At 32.2% G+C, this 22067-nt stretch overlaps 1 protein-coding gene across 2 annotated transcripts in view; it reads right to left on the bottom strand.

The window, feature by feature from the left end:
• Positions 1–118: 118 nt before the first annotated feature.
• LOC113797133 (uncharacterized) overlaps positions 119–22067 on the bottom strand; it is a 36944-nt gene continuing 14995 nt past the window's right edge. Inside the window, exons 2-8 of one of the 2 annotated variants that reach the window (XM_075821974.1) lie at positions 15321–15617; positions 10000–14685; positions 2981–7206; positions 2272–2902; positions 1499–2194; positions 1181–1422; positions 119–1116 (exon numbers count right to left, since the gene is read on the bottom strand). In XM_075821974.1, coding sequence (XP_075678089.1) covers positions 637–1116; positions 1181–1422; positions 1499–2194; positions 2272–2902; positions 2981–7206; positions 10000–14685; positions 15321–15617 — 11258 coding nt within the window. In that variant the 3' untranslated portion in view covers positions 119–636. Of the gene's footprint in view, positions 1117–1180; positions 1423–1498; positions 2195–2271; positions 2903–2980; positions 14686–15320; positions 15618–22067 lie in introns of both variants that reach the window. The other variant, XM_075821973.1, reaches the window with a different exon arrangement.

The raw sequence follows: 22067 nt of genomic DNA, 5'->3' as shown, positions 1-22067 counted from the left end.
TGCAAACAAATGTTTACAAAATGAAATAAAAAAAATTGTATGTATTTTGGACAAATTCTTGATAAACACATACACACACAGAATCATAAAGGCAGTAAAGAATTGGTGACAAAAAAAATTGAGTGCAAAATAAGAAATTTTTTTTTATATATAAAAAAAACAATTAACGAAACAATAAAAAAAAAAAGAAATAATAATAATAAAATAATCCTCTCGAGTAATCCATTCAACTATTACAATAGAGATTGTACATATGATGTTTCGAATCCTATGATTAAAAATAAAATCTGAAACGGAAAAAAAGGGAATCCATATTCATTGAGTAGGAGTAAGCGAAAAAAAATGTTTGTTTGTTTGTTTTCATCGTGATGTGATGATGATGATGTTGATGATGAAAATCAATAAAAAAAAATAGAAAACAAAAAAACGGAAAAAAATTGATTACAATTAAAATGAAATGAAAAAATTTTTTTGATCACACAACAGTTTTGTTTTTGGTACCAATGTACCTCGCGTCTTGAATTTGATTTTGTCGATTTTAATTTAAATCATTAAATGGCAGGCAGATGATGATGACGATGATGGTTGGTTAGATGGCTTCTATTTTCGATTTTTTTTTTTTTTTTTGAATCAATTTTACCAAGCAGCATATTGATGTTGACGATGATTACCGCCACTGGCGCCGCCTCCATCATAATCATAACCGGATGATGTATGATGATGATGTTGTTGTTGTTGTAATGAAGAATGATTATGATGATGATGATGATGATGACTATGTGAATGTCCATGACTACCGTTATTTTGACCATGATAATGATGTCTATGATTACGGCCACCATGATTATTATTATTGTTATTGGTTTGATTGTTACCATAAGTTTGTAAACTTGTTGAACTAGCATTACGAACTCTTGGTATCATAAATTGTGTACTAAAATTATATGGAACTATTGAACTAGTATTATTAATGTTTGGATATGATTGACCACCACCACCACCGACCATCATATCATTACCAACATATGGATGATGATCATGATGATGATGTGTATGTGAATGTGGATGTTCACTTTCACGACGACGTCGATATTCTCTGGGTAAAGTAGCATCCGCCTGTGCAAATATAATCGATTGAAATTTAAAAAAAATGCATACAACATCAATATACGATACATACAGTAGTTATAGCCGCTGGACCATCATATGATATATGTGATCTTAATGGATCACTATTATCACTTGAAGTTTCCAGCATTGCTTTACGATCTAATGTTGAACCAATCATATTAGGACCATAAGCACTAAAATTTCGGAATCCTTTAACCAATGCACGATTACGCCATTTTCGACAACAATAAACAATTGAACAAATTGTAATGATGCTCAATATAGCAATGATTGGAATGAAAATAGCCAATACTGGTTTGATGATGGATACAAGAAATTAATGATTAAATAAATAAAACATTTAAAAATCAATCAATTCAAAACTTACATAAACCATTTATTTCACATCGACGTCCTAAATACATACGATGACATTTACAAGAACTTATTTGTCCAGTATCATCACGATAACAATCACCACGACCATAACAAAATTCACAGGCTTTAATTTCGGATGCACACATTCTACCGGGGAATGAAAGATCTAAATCCGGATAACCATTTAAACATTCACAACGATATGATCCTGGTTCATTTATACAACGTGCTGAACTAGCACAATCATTATATTCATCCGAACTACATTCATCAAAATCAATAACATCTTCTAAATCGGCAAAAATCTGTTGTGGACTTGGTAATTGTTCGGAAGATGATGATGATGATGAATCGTGCGACGTATGTGACGACGACGATGATGATGATTGTGGTTTCATCATCAATGTTCTTGATAATTCTTCACGAATTAAATCTTCATCAATATTATTCGATTCGGTTAAATGAATAGTCATATTGACTAAAACACCATGTCCATCTTGTGCTTTATTAATATCTAAAACATCTGTACCGATATAATTTTCTTTCATACTACTAATCATTATATAAGCTGAATCAATTTGATTTCTTGCAGCCTGGGCTAAATTCTGATATAAATCTGATGTATGATTACTTAGTATACTATTCCATTCTAATTCTTGATCACCTAATCTGGTAACACGAACCAATACGATAAAGTTTTGCAATTCTACAACAACATGAAAACAAACAAACAATGAATTTTCATAAATTTTATAACAAAATCAAAAAAAATGAATAACATACCTAAACAAACATCTGATCCAGTTGGTTTTTTAATATAACCAGCACGACAATCACATTTAAATTTACCATCAAATTCTTTACAAATTTCTTTATTAGCTGCATTACAACCAGGTTTACATTGATCAAGATCAAGAATCGATGGCCGTGTTGTTGTTTTCGGATACGAAAATATAGTTGTCTTTTTTGTTGCTGATCCTCCGGATCGTTGTTGATCGATATCAAAATCCGTTGGTGGTGTTGGTGATGGTTTATATGGCTGTCTTGGACGATGACTTGTTTTGAATATTTTTGGTGGTTCAGTTGCTCTTGATGGTGGTTTAAATCGATTGATACCACCAGGTCTACGTGTTGGACGGAATGGTGTACGTTGTTGTTCACCACCATTACTGCTGCTGCTTGTCGATGATGTAGTACCACCATTTTGCATTCGAATTCTATTGGAATCTCCTGTTGTCGCTGTACTACCATGTTGCGAAATAAATTGTTGAGTTGATTTTGTCGGTCGAATTTCCGTACTATACGTATTCAGAATAGTACTCGAACCAACAATAGTAGTGATAACAGTTCGAAGTGGCATTGTCGATGTATATGATGATGTTATTGTTAATGGTGAATCTCTTGTATAATAAACCTAATGAAAAAATTTTTTTGATTATCATCAAAGTCCTTTTTTTACAAAATTTTAATTTCTATTTTTCAAATTACAAACCTTTGTTGTTGTCATTACAACAATGGATGGTGTTGATTCAACATTGGTTACATATTTGGTTCGAATTTCATTCGATGATTTGGCTGGAATCGATGATGATGCAGCTGTACTGAATATTGGTGATTTTAGATACGTTTCTCGAACGGTAGATGATGATGATGATGATGGAATTGTAAATGATGGCTGAACCAGAATGGATGATGTTATCATTCTTCCATCATCGATAGATAATTTTGGTAAAGTTGCTTCAATATCGATTGAAGATGATGATGATGATAATGATTCGTTGGGCAATTCAACTGGAACATAAACTACAGGTGGCATATTTTCCATAAAATATACTGAAGATGTTCGATCAAAAATCGATGATGATGGTAAAATCATTGTTGGTGATGGTAATAAATCTTGGTCATTAGGATATGGTGGTTGATTAATCGGTATATAAACAGGATCATCCATATAATGGCTAACTGTAGCACCATCTTTAGGTGGCATTATTAAATTTTTAACAACTGATGTTCGATCAATATCGAATGCAGCATTATTATCTAATACAGGTGTAGAATGATGATTGGTCATTTTATTTTTCTGACCTTTAGCCAAAATTTGTACAATATCTTTGATTGCTTCACCAATATTACCAGCCAGATTAGCACCATCCAATAGATCGGTTAATTCAATTATAGCACCAGGTTTAATAGCAGGTGATTGTGTTTGTATCAGATCCGTTGGAATTGAAGGTGGTGATGGTACTACCGCCATGTTTGTTGATGGTTTATGTTGTTGATGATCACCGATCAATGTTAAATCACCATGATTTAATAAAGGTCCTTTTGCACCATCAATTGTATTTTCTGATTCAATAACATTGGTTGGTAATATAAAATTTGTAAAATAAACCACTGCATCCGATGTATCTTTTAATGTTGAAATTGTATCAATAACACTTGGTTCTAATTGAATTGAACCACTTCCAACAAGAATTTCACTATCCAAATCTTCTGGTACATAATCCGAATAGGAAGTTGTTGTTGTTGATAATGGTGGTGTTTGTTCATTGCTACCACCAGCAATTGATTGCCAAAAATCATCATAATTATTATTATTGTTGTTGTTAAATGAATTAGGCGATTCAGTGGTCGGCATAGGAATCGAGCTAGTTGATGTTGACATTTGTTGATTGATTTGACTACTTGGAACATACATTGTAATCAATGAATGTGTAATTTCTTCACGTGATTGTATGATTGATGTTGTACCACTGAACAATGTTGTATAATAAGTATGCGTAGTGAATAATGTTGAAACACTTGGCATTAAACCAGCAAAAAGATTTTTCGATTTATCGATTGCTGGTTGTGTATAACGTATATTTGGCATATGATGATGATGATGATCGACGTTAATCGATGATGAAACTTGACCATCACTATGATGTGATGGTTTTGTTTGTTGTTGACCAAAAGTTTCGGTAACAATTGTTGGACTTATTTCTTCAATCGATGACAATACCGTATGTGATCCATGGAACAGCGTAATATAATGAGTTAATGTTGTATAAGTACTTTTCAGACTGGTTAAATATGATGGTCGATATGCTGATGATACAGTTGATGATGATGATGGTAATCTTGGTGCTGATGTTATATAATCAGTTGGATGAAATAATATTTGATTTGACATCGATGTTATTGAACTATCCAAATGATAAGAACTTGAATCGACGGGTCTTGTTACAGTAGTTGTATCTGGAAATGTAATAAATTCAGTTTTAACATCTTCAATCGGTGTTATTGATGATGTTGAACCATTGAACAAAGTTGCAAAATAAGTCATCGTCGATAATAATGTACTTGTACGAAGATATTCAACAGTTTCGGTTGTCATACTTGGTTGAATCGATTCATTTGATGATTCTTGTTGTTCCGGCAGGATATTCTTCATTAAAACAGCAGCACCGGTTACTAATGTTGGTTCAAATGTATATGGTCGTGTTGGTGTTGGTACACGACTTGATATGATTAATGTTACACCATTCGAAACACGTACAAATTTATTTGCACGTGCAGCATCTGAATGATCCATTTTATCATTACCACCATTAGATTCATAATGACTTGATGTTTGTAACGTCGATGTAATCAAAGTCGGTGTTGGACTTGAAATTTCCATATAAGATGAATCAGATAATGTTGCAGTACCTGGACGAACTAATCGGCTACTAATACGCATCATTTTACTATTCAATTGTTGTCCAACAGTTTGTCCTGGTCTTGGACGGAAAATTACTTTCGACCGGAATAGATTTGGACGATGTTGAACAACATTGATTGATGAGCTAGGTATTTCTTCAATCGTCGTTGAAGAACTTGTATCATCAAATGGTAATGGTGTAGCTATATCCGAAATGGTTGTGGATGTTGAAGATTCAATCACAGGTAAATGGGATGTACGAGAACTTATACGCATACGTAAACGATTTCTTGATGACATTATTGGATTATTATTAATAGTATAACGTGGATTATATGGTTTTCGTACAACACTTGAACTTATTCGAACGATTGATGGTCGTGTCGATGATGATGATGATGATGAAAAAAGTGTTGAATCAATATTCGGTGTTGGTTGAACGGTTACTGTATTTTCAACCGGTTGATATGATGGTTCCAGAATCGAAGACAACAATGGTGTATTCATTGCGGGATATTCCGTTGATTGATCAACATTGATCTGCGAAGTTGTTCGACTTAAATCAAATTCATCATTCGATGATGATGATGATGGTTGTATAACGGGTGTTTCGTTTGGCATATCCAAATGATTTGTAACAAAAACTGGATGATATGAAGTAGTTGTTGGTGGTTGCCATTGCCGAAATGATACTTGTTTATTATATGTTTTTTGTATTACTTTATATAAATCTTCATTATAAATTTGAACCTGATACAAAGCATTATAAATAGTCGTTGCAAGGCCTTTAGTTTTCGATCCTAATTCCTGCAGCCTTGTTGGTTCAATAATACCATCCGAATCACGAACAATTTCAACAATACTTTTTTCCAATGCTGTTGTTGTTACTGTTGATGTAACACTTTCCCTACTCAGATGTGCAGTATGTTGTCCACGTATAACGGTTGTTAAATATGTAAATGTTGTATAATAAGTTAATGGAATTGTAGGTGTATGAATCGATGATGATGATTCTTGTCGAATCTGATCCGTCGTTGTTGACGATGATAATGATGATGATGATGATGATGGAGAATACTGGTTCGACGAAGAATCACGAATATCTTGATCATAATGAAATGGTGGTGGATAATTTGATCCAGTATCATGTACAAATGATGATGGTTGATCATCCATTACATTATGAACATTAAATTGATTAACAGGATTATTACGATTTTTATTTGGTAATATTCCACGATTAATATGTTGAATAACATGACGGGGATCTGTTTGAATTGGTAATGGTGGACTTGATGGTAATCGTGGATAATGTTGATGATGATGTTGATGATGTGGATTAAATTGATTTGGAATTTCAATAAACGATGGTACAGCCGATGAAGCAATCATTAGATTTGCTGTTGATGATGATGATGATAATACCTGACTTGGTTGAATGCTAGGATTCAATTGATGTCGAATACTTGAAACAATTCGATGACGATTATTTTGTTGATGATGATTATGATGATGTTGTTGTGGTTTAATTTTACGATATGTTGGCTTTTGAAAATTATTTGCCAATAAGTAAGATGCTGTTGAACTAATCGATGGTATCGATTGTAATACAACACTACTATAAAGATTAAATGGTTGATCAAATTGATGATTAACTAATGGTTGTCGTCGAAATGAATTGAATGATTCGGGGCTGAAATTCTGCGATGGTGATAAAGATGGTGTTTGATTTTCCGATTGAATACCTACCAATCGGTTGAATTCGGCCAGACGAGATGATGAATCCGATGATGATCCAGTAGCAGATTTGGATTTAATCCGTACACGTTGAAATTTTCGTTGATTTGGTTTTGTACGTTCAGATGGAAATGAATTTGATGCGGCACCATTGGATGTTGATGATAATTCTTTATAAATATTATCATTATATTGTAATAGTTTGCGTTTTTGAAATGTAGTTCCCGATTGCGATTGCGATGGTTGTTCCGAATCAGCATCGAATGCATTTGTTTCATATATTTCCGTATTTGGACCTTTAAAAATTGTAGTAATAAAATTATTAGGATGAGAATCATGAATTTTGGTTGTTGTTTGATCATTGCGTAATTTGGTTGGTAATCGTGAATCAACAGTCATAAAGGAAGCGGAAATAAATGGATTTGGATTTTTTTGATTCTTTCGATTATTCGATGATGGTGACCTGTAAGATCGAATTGGAGATTTTGTTTGCTGTCCAGTCGACGAAAAAGAAGAAGAACTTTCTAACAGAATTGACCCTAATCCTAGATCCTCTTGATCATCATCAAACATTCGTTCATCATTTTGATTATCATCCTGATTATCAAATCGACTATAATCGGTTGTTGAACGAATATCACGTTCAACTTTTGTAGCCATAATAGTTGGCTGTATAATATGATGTGATGGTTGTAATGAAACTGTAATAGCTGTTACTAATTCAGTTAAATCACCATTATCACCACGTATTGATAATGTTAACATTGTTGTTACTAATGATGAATCAACAATATCATTTTGTATTGGAACTGTTAATGTTTTTGTTATGGTTGTTGGTGCAACCGATGTAAATGTTAATGTACTAATTAATGTTTTTCCATGTAATAATAATGATACTGATGTGGTTGATGATAATGTATGTTCAGTTACAAATGTTGTTGTCGATATAGTACTACCCGATGGTAAATTTGGTGATAATAATGTTGAAAATGATGGTGGTGGTGGGATTAACAATGAATCAGTTGAAACTAATGTTGTCAACATTGTAAATGTTTTAACATTAGTTAATGTTTCTGTCCGGGTACTATAACCAAATTTTATAGGAACTAATTTAATTTCTTGTAATGCTGATGTAGTGACTAGAATATCTGTAATTTTATATGGTTCAAATTGATCAGTAATACGTGTATATAATGTTCGTGTTATACTATCATTATCACTATCGACAATTGTTTCATATGATGTATTCGGAATGACACTTGTTGATAATGATGTTGTTGTCAATGTTGCTAATGATGTACGAAAACCATGAAAAATTGGTACAGTTTTTACTATTGTTGCAATTGATGTAATTGTTATTGGAATTTTCGGTATAGTTTCGGTTGCATATACAGTACTAGTTAATACTGTTGATGGTTGAGAATTGATTGATGGTTGAATAAATCTTGAACGATAATTTCCACGTGTAAATTTTCTTGGTTGATCCATCATTGAATCACCATTTGATTTTGATGATGATGATCGTTGATGTGATTGAGAAGAATGTTGTTTTTGTTGCTGTTGATGTGGTAAACGATTTCGACTATATTTACGATTGAGACGAAGTCTTTGATTAGGAAGTAGATTTATATTTCTTGGACTAGCTGTAGTCGTAGTCGTGGTTGTTGATGGATAACCACGATGTCCACGATTCAGACTACGATTACGATTCAAACTTCTACCATGATTTGATGTTGAATGTTGTCGTTGATCTTGTGAATTTAATCTTATCCGATCATCTGTAGCAGCAACAAATCTTGTAGGATCATTATAATGAAAAAATTCTGATGAACGTGTTGCGGATGTAGTTGCAGCAACTGGTAATGTATTTGTTGTTCGACGACGACCACCATTAGCTACTACAGGTGATCTTGTATTTGACCAATTTGAATTTGGTTCATCTGATGCACCTACACGTTGACCAAATCCAGCTTGATTACGTTTTGGTTGCCAATATGAATTTCTAGCCAAAGTTTTTGGTGCAATAGTTGTTGTTGTCGAAGAAGAGAATGATGATGGTTGACGATTAATAGCTGGTGTATCAATTTGATCAACATAATCAACATCCATATCATCATCAACATTAACATTACCAGTATCATAATCAACAAATGGTTGTCTATTATCTTTTTCCCGTATTGTACGACTTCTTGGCATTTGATTTCCAGATGATGATGATGATTGCATATTTGAATTTCCATTCATAAAATTATGAAATGGTTTTAATAATTTTCTTGATGCTAATAACCATGAATTTGATTCACTTTGAATTAATCCAGAATTTTGATTCGTTGATGAACCACCACCATCATCATCATTATTATTGAAAGATGATTGATAATGATCATTGAAAAGTGTTGTTGTTACTGTAACAACAGTGGTAATAATTTGTTTTTGTTGTACAGGTGTTGGTGATAATGTTGATGATGAAGAACTAAATAAAAATCGTACCGGTGTTGGAAAATGAACCGATGGTCGTGCAGTAGTCGAAATAGTTGTTGGATCAATTGTACCAATCAAATTGGATGTTTCACGTGAATAATGTGCTGTAAAACCATTAATTTGTGTTGTATAAAATTCTGTTGTATGTATTATCAATAATGTTTCGTTGATTGTTTCGGTTGCATAAGAAATTGATGATAAACCAGATAAGGATGGCCATAAATCAACAATGGTCGATTGTTTTCCATTATCATCATCATCATCATCGATATCAATAGAATTAGACAGATAAGAAGAAGAAGAAGAAGTGGAAGTAGAAATATTGAGAGAAAATACGGTTGGGGTAGGCGAGGAAATAATATCATTCATAGCGTGCAAATTATCAGATTCAAAAGTTGTGATGCTTTCATTTTTTGCAGGAGTAGGGATAGTTGAAGAAGAAGAAGTGATAACAGAAGCATTGATAGATGGAAAAAGATCCAAAGAACCGGATAATATTGCTGTTTGTAATGTTGGTGTTGGTGTTGTTGGTGGTGGTGGTAAAGTGGTGGTAATAGTTTCGGAACGTGTTTTAGCCAAATGTGCATATATACCTCCAATATACGTACCGATTAATTCTTTTGTTAAATAAATCAAATGTTGTCGTTCGAAATCGGTTATTGTTTCGATTGTTGATGATATTATACCGGTTTGATGATCAATAATCGATTTATCCGACAAAGAAGAAGAAGAAGAAGAATGTGAACATAATTCTGGTGTTACTTTTGTTGATGTAAATATTGGTTCAACAATCAAATCAGGTAATGATGAACTGATCAACATTGAAGAAGGATCAATCGATTCTTGATTTTCATCACTTAACCATGAATCATCGATCATCATTTCAGAATCAGAATCTTGTTTGTTATCAATCGGTGGCGATTCTGTTGTAATCGATTCTTCATCAATAATATTCGACATTTCTGTTGTTGTTGTTGTATCCTGTTGATCAATTTCATTCGAATCGGTTTTATCGATTGTTTCGGAATTCATATCGATAGTTTCGTTCATTACCGATTCAGTAGTTAACGTAGTTATCATTTCATTGGATTCTAATGTTTTTGTTATGGCAAATTGTGCATAAAATCCATTGATTTTTGTACCAATAATTTGTGTAACAAGATTATCATTGGTCATTTCGGAAACGATACCAATTTTTCTGGTGGATTCTCTAGTTGTTGTTGATGATGATACAGGTGATGATTGTTCACCATCATCAACAACATCCACTAAATCATTATCATCTTGTTTACCATCTACGACTGAAGATTGATGATCGTTGTTTGGACTAGAAATATTATCCATTGATTCAATCAACGATAAAGAAACTGTACGACGAATACGACGTAAATTTGTTTGATCAGGTACAATTCGTGTGGGTAGAATTTTTCCAGTTATAACTGTTGAAAAAAGATGTTCATTCGAACGGACAACAGGACGACCATCAATTAATTCGGTTGTAAAATAAGTATAAGTTGTATAATATGTTACTGGTGTTGGTGTTATTGATGGATGTAATCGTCCAGTACGATCTATTTGATGATAATGACCATCATCCTCATTATCATGATGATGAAGATGAATTGTATTGGATGCTTCGTCGGATCGCAATGATGATGACGGCCTACGAATAATAACCGTTGTGGATTTACCATCACCAGAGCCGTTCGAAAGTTTTCGTGTTTTTGTTACTTTGATTACTTTGCGTCGGGTTGTGGTCACAGTGTTTGTGATTGCTCCAACGTCATCATCATTTGAACCTTCAATTTCAATACGAGCCAATGATGATGATGATAATCTTTGTTCACGAACTGATTGTGGTATATATGGTACAATGGTTTGCGATTTTTCATTATCATCAGCAGCGGTACCTGTATTCAAAACAATTTGATCATCCAAAACAGGTATTCCATTGATAAGTCGAACGATACCGTCATGACCGATCGAAGATGATTGTCGCTGTTGTTGCTGATTACGACTCAATGTAGATGATGATACTTCTTCTTCAGGATGATGATTATGATTACCGATATTCGATGACAAAACTTGATTATAATTAATTGTTGCTATAATTGGATAGACAACATTTTGAAATGTTTTTGTCGGACGTTGAACTTGTTGTGTAGAAATAGTCGAACTACTACGTTGTCGAATAATATCATCAACTTCGGGTAGAAAAATATTCGAATAAATATGTGTTTGAGTTACAATCGTTGAACCTTGACCAGGTACGAAAAACGTTGTGAACAATGTTGATGTCGATAATTCGGTAACCGGTGTTATGATAATTGGTAGATTTTCAGCTTCGGCAACTGGCCAATCAACAATCGAACGTTTATGTATCGATGCCGAAGATGCGGATGATGTCGTCGGTGATGGATTAGTCTGCTGTTGATTAAGATTGATCGTACCGGTAACAATATTTGAAATAATATTTGTTCGTGAAACAATTTGCGAAGTTTGATCACGAAAAAAAGTTGTATAATAAGTAAATGTTGTATAATGTGTTATTGGAACAGCAATACCGGATAATAGAAATTTTCCCAAATATGATTTACTGTTATTATTATTTTTCAATGATGATTGAATTTTGATGGCATCTTCAAGACTTGGTGTTGGTATTATCGTCGTTTGTTGTTGTTGTTGATGATGATGACCATCATCATTATCATCATTCATTTTCATTGTTTCTGTCAAAGTCGACATTAATGATGATAATGATGACGAAGACAAAGGTCTTGTGTCAATCAAATGAATAGCGGAAGAAGATGATGATAGATGTGGATCATCAACATCGGAAATCTCGGCCATCTTTGACGACGTGATTGATGATGATGATAATGATGTTGTTGTTGTTGGTGCAATAATGGCAGAATTATCATCATCGTCCGGATCAACAATATTTGTTACAATCTCTTTCCGGCTATGTACAAATTCAGTTTCAGTATTTTTAAATGTTGTAAAATAAGTAAAAGTTGTGAAATATGTTTTCATTGGTTTTGTTGGCCTGATCAAATGATCATCATCATCACTGTTGTAGACAATATTGGTCGATATAATTTCCGATGTAAGTATCACTGGTTTACCATTGATTTGTTCGGTAAAAAAATCCGTATGTTTTGTTGTAAATGTTGTTGCCAATAATTTCTTTGATGGTTTTGTTGAATGACTAGCTGTTGATGATTTCGAAGATGAAAAACTTGGCAATATAAATCCATTTGTAATGGTTAAACCATCATTATCGTTGTTTGTAACTAAATATTCATTATATTTACCCGGTTTATCCGGTATTATCGTTATTGATTGATGCGATGATAAATCATTTTTATCGTTATATGTTGGAATAGATTTACCCAACAGTGTCGAAATAGTTGTTGACATCGAATGATGAAGTTGAGCAACTTTTGTCGGTTTAATCATGGTCGTTGTTTGTCGATGATCAGATAGCGATTCGGTTTTGATTTTTGGTGTAAAAATCAACATTGTTCCATTAACAACGGTGGTAAAATCAATAAAACCAAATATCGTACTTGTCGAACGAATTTGATTCATCATCGAAATCGATGGCGTTGGTGATGGTTGCCGTACAAATAAAGTTGGATCATAATGTGGAATATTACCGTGTGGAAAATAACTATCCAATCGAGATTTATTCTCTTCATCTTGTTGATGAAAACGTCCAACAGTTGTTGTTTTCATTCGTCGTCGTCCAATCGATTTTGTTGGATTTGATTTGATCGATACGGGAATTCTTGATGACATCAACTGTGGTACATCATTGATGGATGTCGTTGATGATAATGACGATGATGATGATGGTAATACAAACGACGAATGCTGATGATGATTATGATGATCGATATCATCATTTATATCGATAATCTGTACATTGGACAATTGTTTTCGCCAATCAAATCGTACATCAACAACTGATGATCCAAGCTGTAAATCCTTCACCATAAATGGAATATATTTTCGATCAGTGTTGACCTGAATTTTCGATACATTTTTCCAACCTAAACCGGATAAAATTTGTCGACGGCTATTACTACCTTGACGATGATGACCATCATTAAAATTCAATTCAATTTCAGCATGAATCATTTTAATATTGTCATCCGACTGATGATGATGATTATTATGGCCATTTGTGGTAAACATCGGCACAACAATCAATGATTTTCCACCCGTGGCTAAATTTACCGATAATGTTGTCGATGTCGATGATGATTGTCGTTGTCGTGGTTCTTTCCATATTTTTATCGGAACATTATTATCACAGATTCTACCATCATCATCAGTGTCGGATGATTTGATTGATTGATGTAATCGATTTTGTGAACACGCCACTATGAATGCTGTACCCGCATCATTATTATCATCGGTATCGATAAAAATACCCGTCAATAAAATCAAACGACGATTACCGATTAAAAATGTTTGATTTGTTGCTTGTTTAATTTTTTGTTGTTTCATTTCCACTATTTCTACCACCTTGGTATGATTATTATCGATAAAAATAGGTTGTTCGGCAACCATGGATGATTGTTTTGTTATCGATTGTGTTGTTGTCGGTGGTGATGGACGATATTCAGTTTCACTATCGAACGATATCGATTGTGTTTGAGTTTGAGTTGTTGTTGTTGCCGGTATAAATGTTCCAGTTATTTCAACAATTGAATTTTTGTCATTTAAATTTTCAAATGGAATAATCGATGATGATCGTTGATAATGACGATAATATGGATATTTTGATGGTGCTGTTAACAATTCATATGGTAAAAATGTCCCAGTCAGTTCGACTATTTCTTGACTTGTTGTCGTCGTTGATGGTAAAGATTTCATTGATGATTCAATCATGGTTGTTGTTGTTGTTGAATTGAGCTGATTATCGATCGATATCGATGGTGATGGTGATAGAAATTGATTTTTATCTTTACCACCATTGTTGTTGATTGTGGTAACAATATTATCATCGTCATCAGCTTCAGCATCAGTAGAATTTATTGTTGTTTCCAATTCAACAAATGGTGATGTTGAAATTGAATCGAAAAAATGACCGGAAAATATTTCTTGTAGATTTTCTGGTATTAAAAGAATTGGATCATCCAAATCATCAACAATATCATCCGAATCAGCATCAGCTGTATATCTATTTTCATTTATGGCAGTTTGATTGTTGTTGTTTTGATTATCATCGCCATTATCAATCGCCGTTAATATTTCATCATTGTGTAATGGACGGGTTAACATTCCTATATTTTTTTTTCGTTTGTGAAGAAATCAACGATAAAAAGATTGAATGAGTTACCATGTTATCATATTTTTTTTTCATTTTCATAAATGATCATTCAGGCAATATATACAGGAGTCATCGGATTAGATTCATTGAGGGTTAGTTTCGATTATAGATTTTTATTGGTTAGTAATTCCCCCCCAAATAGACACACGCAATTAGAATAAAATTAAGCCATGGTTAGTTGGTTGGTTGGTTGTCGATGAAACGTTTCGACGAAAATTTTCGATAAAATTAGTTTTTTTTTGTTTTTTGAAAAAATCAGGGTTAAGTTATCCAAAAGAAGTAGAAAAAAATATTGGTCAAATCCACTCCAATGACCTCAATCAATTAATTTTGTAGTTGTATTTTTGGTTGATAATCAATTATAAAATTAGTAAAAAAATAACCATGTTTTCAGTGTGTCTGTTTTGTAATTAGTAAATTATCATTCAGTTTTTTTTTTGTTATAAAAAAAAGATTATTAGATAGTCACGAGGCTCTCTCTCTCACACTTGTTCACATAAATCCATTCGGGTTTTTTGTTAAAAGGGGAAAAAGAAATTTTCTGTTAACGCAGAGTTATTGAATAGGGAGAAAAAACAAAAAACTTACCGTTATTATTATTATTAGGTAAAAGTTCATTTTGTATAAAACTTTGACAAATAGTAACCGTTAGACCTTCATCCGAACCATCTTCACAATTAATTTGACCATCCATATAATGTTGACGATCAATACAAACTGGTCGACCACAACGACAACGAAATTCCCTTGAAGGATCTGAACATTCATCCGAACGATCATTACAATCAGCAATACCATTTCCGACCAATGATAAATCGATACATTGAGAATCTTGGATACATTCAAATTCATATGGTGTACATTTACGTCGTTTTGCTACTGTAGCTATTTTGTGAAAAACGAAAGAAAAAAATATTATTAATAATTTTAACTAGGTCATCATATTTATCGATTTGATTTATCGATCAAGAATCAAACATATTTGATACAATTAATCATCAAGAAAAACAAGAAGAACTACGCTAAACTTATTGTGAAAGATTAAGCCAGTGATGATGATCTAGTCACGAATTGACAATCACATCTTTTAAATGATTCGAATTATCGTGATGCGATAGTGTTGAAAACAATCATTTTCAATTGTCAATTTTGAATTGAGCAAAAGATTTCGAATGATAATTAATTCGGTGGATTTAAAAAAAGTGGAAAATCATCATCATCGATGAAGAAGATATTAATCAAAGCGAAAATTAAATTTGCCAGAATCCACGAAAATCAATGAAAATCAATGAAAATCAATGAAAAATCAACGAAAATCAACGAAAAAAAAATCGTGCCATCAATAAATCAACATTTTTTCAAATCGAATCAAATTGAAATTCCAGCCACAGCCAGGAATAAAACCCCTGATGATGATGGCCATGATAATTATCACCACCATTGCCACCAACGTTGCTATTATTTGATAATAACAGAAGTAAATTTTAAATGGCATCCCACTTCAATAATATGTAATTAAAGCAGATAAATCATCTTATTAAGTAGGTTTGGGGGCAGAGATTTTTGAATTTTTGTTCAAAAATCTGAATCAAAATTCAGTTCAAGCCTGAATCATAATTATCCAATGTTTTTTCATTCATTTCCTACTTAGCTGTCGGTGGAGAATGGTACCCTGTGTGAAACAAATTTGTGACATTTATCTTCCTCTCTCTCAGTATAATGCGTGGAAGAAAATTCCACTTGTTCAGTTTTGAACAAATTTTTGTTGCCCGGCAATTTTGAATAGATCGAAAACCAAAAAGAAACCTAAAACTCTGAAAGAACCCTGCGGGCAATATTTATTCATCACCATGAATGAATGAATGCGACAATCATAAAAAACTAGGCCACCTGGCAGACCAGGTAAGTGGTTGGATGAATGAAAGGAAGATCGAAAATGCTCCAAATATTATTATTATTATTATCATTTGTCATGATTTTTATGAATTGGAAAAAATCTAATTAAAACTTTTCATAGAGAGAGAGAGAGAGAGAATTATAAATCTATCGATAAATTGAAAATTTTGTCTTTTTTTATCGTTTGGAAAAACACACACACAACAATAATAAACAAGTTGGACAAGTTTTGCTTGCTGTATTTGGAATGAATGTTATTATATAACTGGTTTTTTTTCTACTGGAGTTTCTCCGGCTCTCTGGCTTTCTCTTTGTCTAATTACCCTTAGCTATTAGATTATCATCATCATCATCATTGATGTAATTTAATAAACATCGCCAATAAAAAAATGGATATTATGTGGAATTAATAATAGAAATTAAAATTTAGGTCATATTGATCAACCTAACCTCACTCAACTATGAATCACAGTCATAGGCATAGTCATCAACCTAACCTCACTCAACTATGAATCATAGGCATAGTCATAGTCATCAACCTAACCTCACTCAACTATGAATCATAGGCATAGTCATAGTCATCAACCTAACCTAACCTGACTATGACTATGACTATAGGCCAAACAATTTGAAAATAACAAAAGATCATTATCATCATCATCAATGGCCATCACTATCAAGTGTAAAAATTTTTTTTTAATGGAAAAATTTTCAAGTTCAATATTCCATTTTTTCATTCCATTTTCATTTTCTTTTAAATTTCAAACAAACAAAATCCATTCAAAAATTAAAGATTTTTCTGATTTTTTTCTGTGTTTTTGAAACTTTATCAAAATTGACTTATCATCGTGCACCATCACCAAAACTATTTTGTATAGAAAAAAATCTATCTAGGATCGAAATAGCCAAAATGGCAATAAAAAGCATATGTTTTCTTCCCAAAAAAACTTTCATTTCATCCAAACAAAAACTTTATTTCCGCCAACTTTGTTTTAATTGTTCATTGTTTTGTTTTCCTTGACCGAAAACAAAAGCAAAACTTTGTAATAACATTTGTCTATTCAAATTCACATATGCCGGTAGTTGGAATCCCTTTGCAATGAAATGATGTTTTTGGTCAATGGCGACCGATACATACAATGGTCATTTGGCTAACAAGATTTTCATTTTGGCATTTTCCTTGAAAACAAATGAATTGAAATGTCAATCCATTCTTCATTCATGAATTTTTGTTTGTTTGTTTGATCCAATTTGCCTGATATTTTTTGAATTGAATTGGTTTTTTTTGTTACTTTATACTCTTTTTTCTCTTTTTGATCAGAATGCAACGTGTATGCACGAAATCAATTGTGAGAACGAAAAAAATGAGATTTGCTTGCTTGCTTGTTGTCCAGATTGAATTCGAAAAAAGCGAAAAGCAAAAGCAAAAAAGAATTGTGGCAGTCCAATGTCATCATCCGTGTCCATCTAAATGTTTTGTTTCGTGAGCCAAACAAATAAATAAAGATATTTTTCTTCTTCTTCTGATTCATTTTTATGCATTTTATGATAATTTTGTGCAAAAATGACCATTGAGAAGAAAAAAAAATTGCAAGGGCAAAACTTTATTGATCAATTGATTTGATTTTGCTTGAAAGTTGTGCGATAAGACATGTGTAAAAAACAAATGTTGAACAAAAACTTTCATTAATCATATCCAGAAAAAAAGTAGCCATTTGAACAAAATGAAAAGGAAAGGGAATATTGCGATCAATATCGATCGATCGACCAAACCAAACCCAAATGACCCTGACTTTTAATCAATCAATCAATCATTTAATCAGTTTTTGGATTCAAATCGAATTATAATCAAACACAAACAAGGTAAACACTGGACAATTTGTAAATTCAGTAAAAGCAACAAAAAGAATCAAAAAATAAATGTTTCTTTTCTGCTGAAAAAAAACATCTGCTCTTTTGATTTGAAAGCAAAAACAAAACATCTGATGATGATTTAATGTGGATTAATCTAGTAAAATTTGATCTTTTTTTCATGTTCATCACCATCATCGTAATGGTAATCATGTGTAAAAAAATGTGCACCACACACCTCGTTCATTTAAACCATAATAACGATGATGATAATGATGATTATACGAAAAAATTATTACGGCAATCATTCTTTCAAATGAACATAAAGGATTTTTCACATGACAATTGAAAAATAGAGAAAAAAAAATCTAAATTTAAATTGAAAAACACACACACACATCATACAAACACAGAAACACAGAGAGATTGACGAAATCACATCACCATCAACAATTATTATCATCATCACATGTCACATTTTTTTCATTATTTAATAAGATTTTTTTTTTGACAGGCAAACAAAATTCCAAAATAATCTTCCAAATGGTTCGATGGGGATTAATCGTTGTTCGATGAACGCATGCGCATAAAACTTTCGAACATTCAGGTGTTTTTCGTTGATGATGATGATGTTGTAACAAATCGTTTGGATACAATTTTTGTTTCACAAAACAAAACAAAAGATTGACAGAAACATTATGTAAACTCGAAAAAAATGCCATCAGTTTAAACATGAAGAGAGAGAATTTGACGTTTTTTTCTTGTTCACCTGTTTGAAAATAACCGAAAAAAATTGATTCGATTTCAAAGCCAGAAAATTTTTATTTTCGGGTCTCAAAAAACAAATCAGGAAAAAAAATAACATTTGTTTGTTTATGGGTCAAACAAACACATACTGATCAACAGGTGGTGGTTATAATGGTGGTGATAATCTTCCATTATCAGGAGAAATTGTTGGCCAGCTTTCTTTTAGATGAAAATTGTCCAAATCAAGACATCATCAAGTCATGATCATCATACTTGATGATAATCGTAGATGACAACAACAACAAGAAAAATCTGATGCTTAATTGAAACTGACAATAAACTTTGGCACTCGCAATTTTGTCTGAAAAAATGAAAACAAAATTTGAATGTCCGCGTGTATAGCACCACAAAGCATCCAAAACATCGAACTTGGCGGATGGCTCAATTTTGTTCCGTCTATTTCGATCCAAACAAAACAGTGACTGTTGAAAAAGTTGCTTTCTGTAAAAAACAAAAATGTTCGAATTCGAATTTTTTGGGCCCAGATTTTCGAATTTTCGAGTGAAATTTTTTGAAATTTCCACCATCAAAATATTCCACTTTCTTCCATCATTATCATCATCATCATAACACACCAGGTTGGATAACAAAGATAACAACGATCAGAGAATTCCTAAAAATAGAAAATCTATTTTGTCATCAGTTCAGTTCAGTTCAATAAAGTTCCTCGTTTCAAAAATTTTCAAAATAACGGTGGTGGTGTGAAATTTGAACAACAAAAACAATCGATTTCTGTCCTGAAAATAATAATCAATTGGCAAATATATATCGAACACAGAAAGATCAATAATCATTCATTTGATTGAAAATAATCAACAACAACAACAACAAAAAAAGCGAAATGAAAATTGCAGACAAAAAAAAATTCAATTTGAACAACAACAACAACAACGATAAGGTTGATTGAATCTTTTGGTTTTTGTGATATTGTATTTTATGTGATACCCGCAAATATTCGGGAAATATCTAAAAATAACTGTCATTCTTCGAAAACGAATCTCTGGCTGGATCAATACATTCAATTTTCGACATTGTTTTTGTTTTTTTCCAACATTTCATATTCAATCCATCAATCAATTAAATGTAATCATTATTTACATCAATCAAAAAAATCAAAAAAGAAATCAAGAAATCATGCTTAGCCTCCAAGGCATGTTATTAATTTCAAAAATCAAACAAAAACAACAAAAAACGAAATCAAAACAGGGGTTTTTTTTGGCGGATTTTGTTCTCGTTGTCAGTATGATTTGATTTGATTTGACTTGAATTCATTTTCAAACAAACGAAATTGAAGCAAAAAATAGAAGCAACAAACAAAACAAAGCAAAATCCATCACTCAATTGATGTTTGTTTGTTTGTGTGTGCCAATTTCTTTTTTTCACTGCAAGTTTTCACTGTCTATTTTGATTTTGTTTTTACTTTTCTGATTTGAATCCTTGAAAAAATTATGTGGATTAACAGAAAAAATAGACCAAAATGACAACCACAAATGTGAAATGAAATGAACAATGTTTTTTTTTCTGTCTCAAATGAGATTAGGTTTTAGTTTTTTTTTGTTTTGACGGAAAACCAAAAATCATCATCATCATCATTATAAGAAATTGAGGATCAACAAACAAACAACCCTCTTGGGTGAAAATAGTATTATTTATTGAATCATATTCCCAATTCTCATTGTTTTTTTCGCTGTTTCACGAGAGAAATTAACCAACAGATCAACATAAACGGCCTGTCAGCATGTTGATTGTCAAAAACCTTTAGTGATAATGACAAACAAAAAAACTTGGAGCTTATTGAAAACAACAATGTGCGAAAAACCAGCAAACATCACCAAATGGTCAGTCAGTGGTTTGTTTTTCAATTACACCGTGATGAAATTGATTGTTATGTGATTTTAAAAATAGAATCTTTTTTTTCTTTCTTTCTTTGTTAAATCATATTATGATAATGGTAATGTCATTATCATTTCTTGTTGGCTATTGTCTAACATCATGTCATCATCTTTAGCAATTATTTTGCTTGAAATGAAATGAAATGAAGAAGTGAATATTGAGCAATTTTCTACTTCATTTTCTTCAATTTCAATCAACGAATGATGGTGATCCATCGATCGATCTATGGCAACAATGGATTGATAATTTTCCTGTCTGCTTGCTTGCAACATTGAAAACAAAACTGCAATCCAGGCGTCAAATAAAGGCCATCGAAGAAAACAAAAAAAAATCACATTTGTCGTCGTCGATGAATGAATGAATATTATTGAAAATTGATTGATGAAAAATTGAAATTGCAAAATTGATTTAACGAAGAAAAAAATTCTATTGCAAATTTCAAATCAATCATAAATCAATCGATTAATCGAGAGAAACAAAAATCATTATCAATCCTGATCACACACACACAGTCAGCCAGCAAGCAAGCAAGGCAGTTTGCTGAATGGATTATCATTATATTTGATCATAGAAAAGTGAATTGAATGAATTGAATGCAATGATTGATTGATCCAATTTAATTCAAAAGTTTTGCTTCGAACAAGGCCAAATAAGTGTGTGTGTATGTGTGGCATATTTTAATGAAAATACACATAGACAGGGAGAGAAAACTAAATATAATTAGGAATTTGTTTTTGGCTTCAAAAACAACTGATGATGATGGTCAACGAAACAGATAATGTCTACCATGTTTAATGTTGTTCGTTTTGTGTTGTTTCAGTATGTTTAGTTCCAAAAATCATAATCATCATTAAATGAAATGAGCAAAATCAATGTTAATGTTGTTGC

The sequence above is a fragment of the Dermatophagoides pteronyssinus genome, unplaced genomic scaffold, assembly GCF_027571235.1.
Source record: "Dermatophagoides pteronyssinus isolate colony J.1.1.1.1 unplaced genomic scaffold, Derpt_VIB-CSIC_2022.12 sq0014, whole genome shotgun sequence".
In the NCBI taxonomy this organism is placed as follows: domain Eukaryota; kingdom Metazoa; phylum Arthropoda; class Arachnida; order Sarcoptiformes; family Pyroglyphidae; genus Dermatophagoides; species Dermatophagoides pteronyssinus.
The sequence above is the reverse complement of the archived record's forward strand: the minus strand, read 5'-3'. Positions and strand labels throughout refer to the sequence as shown.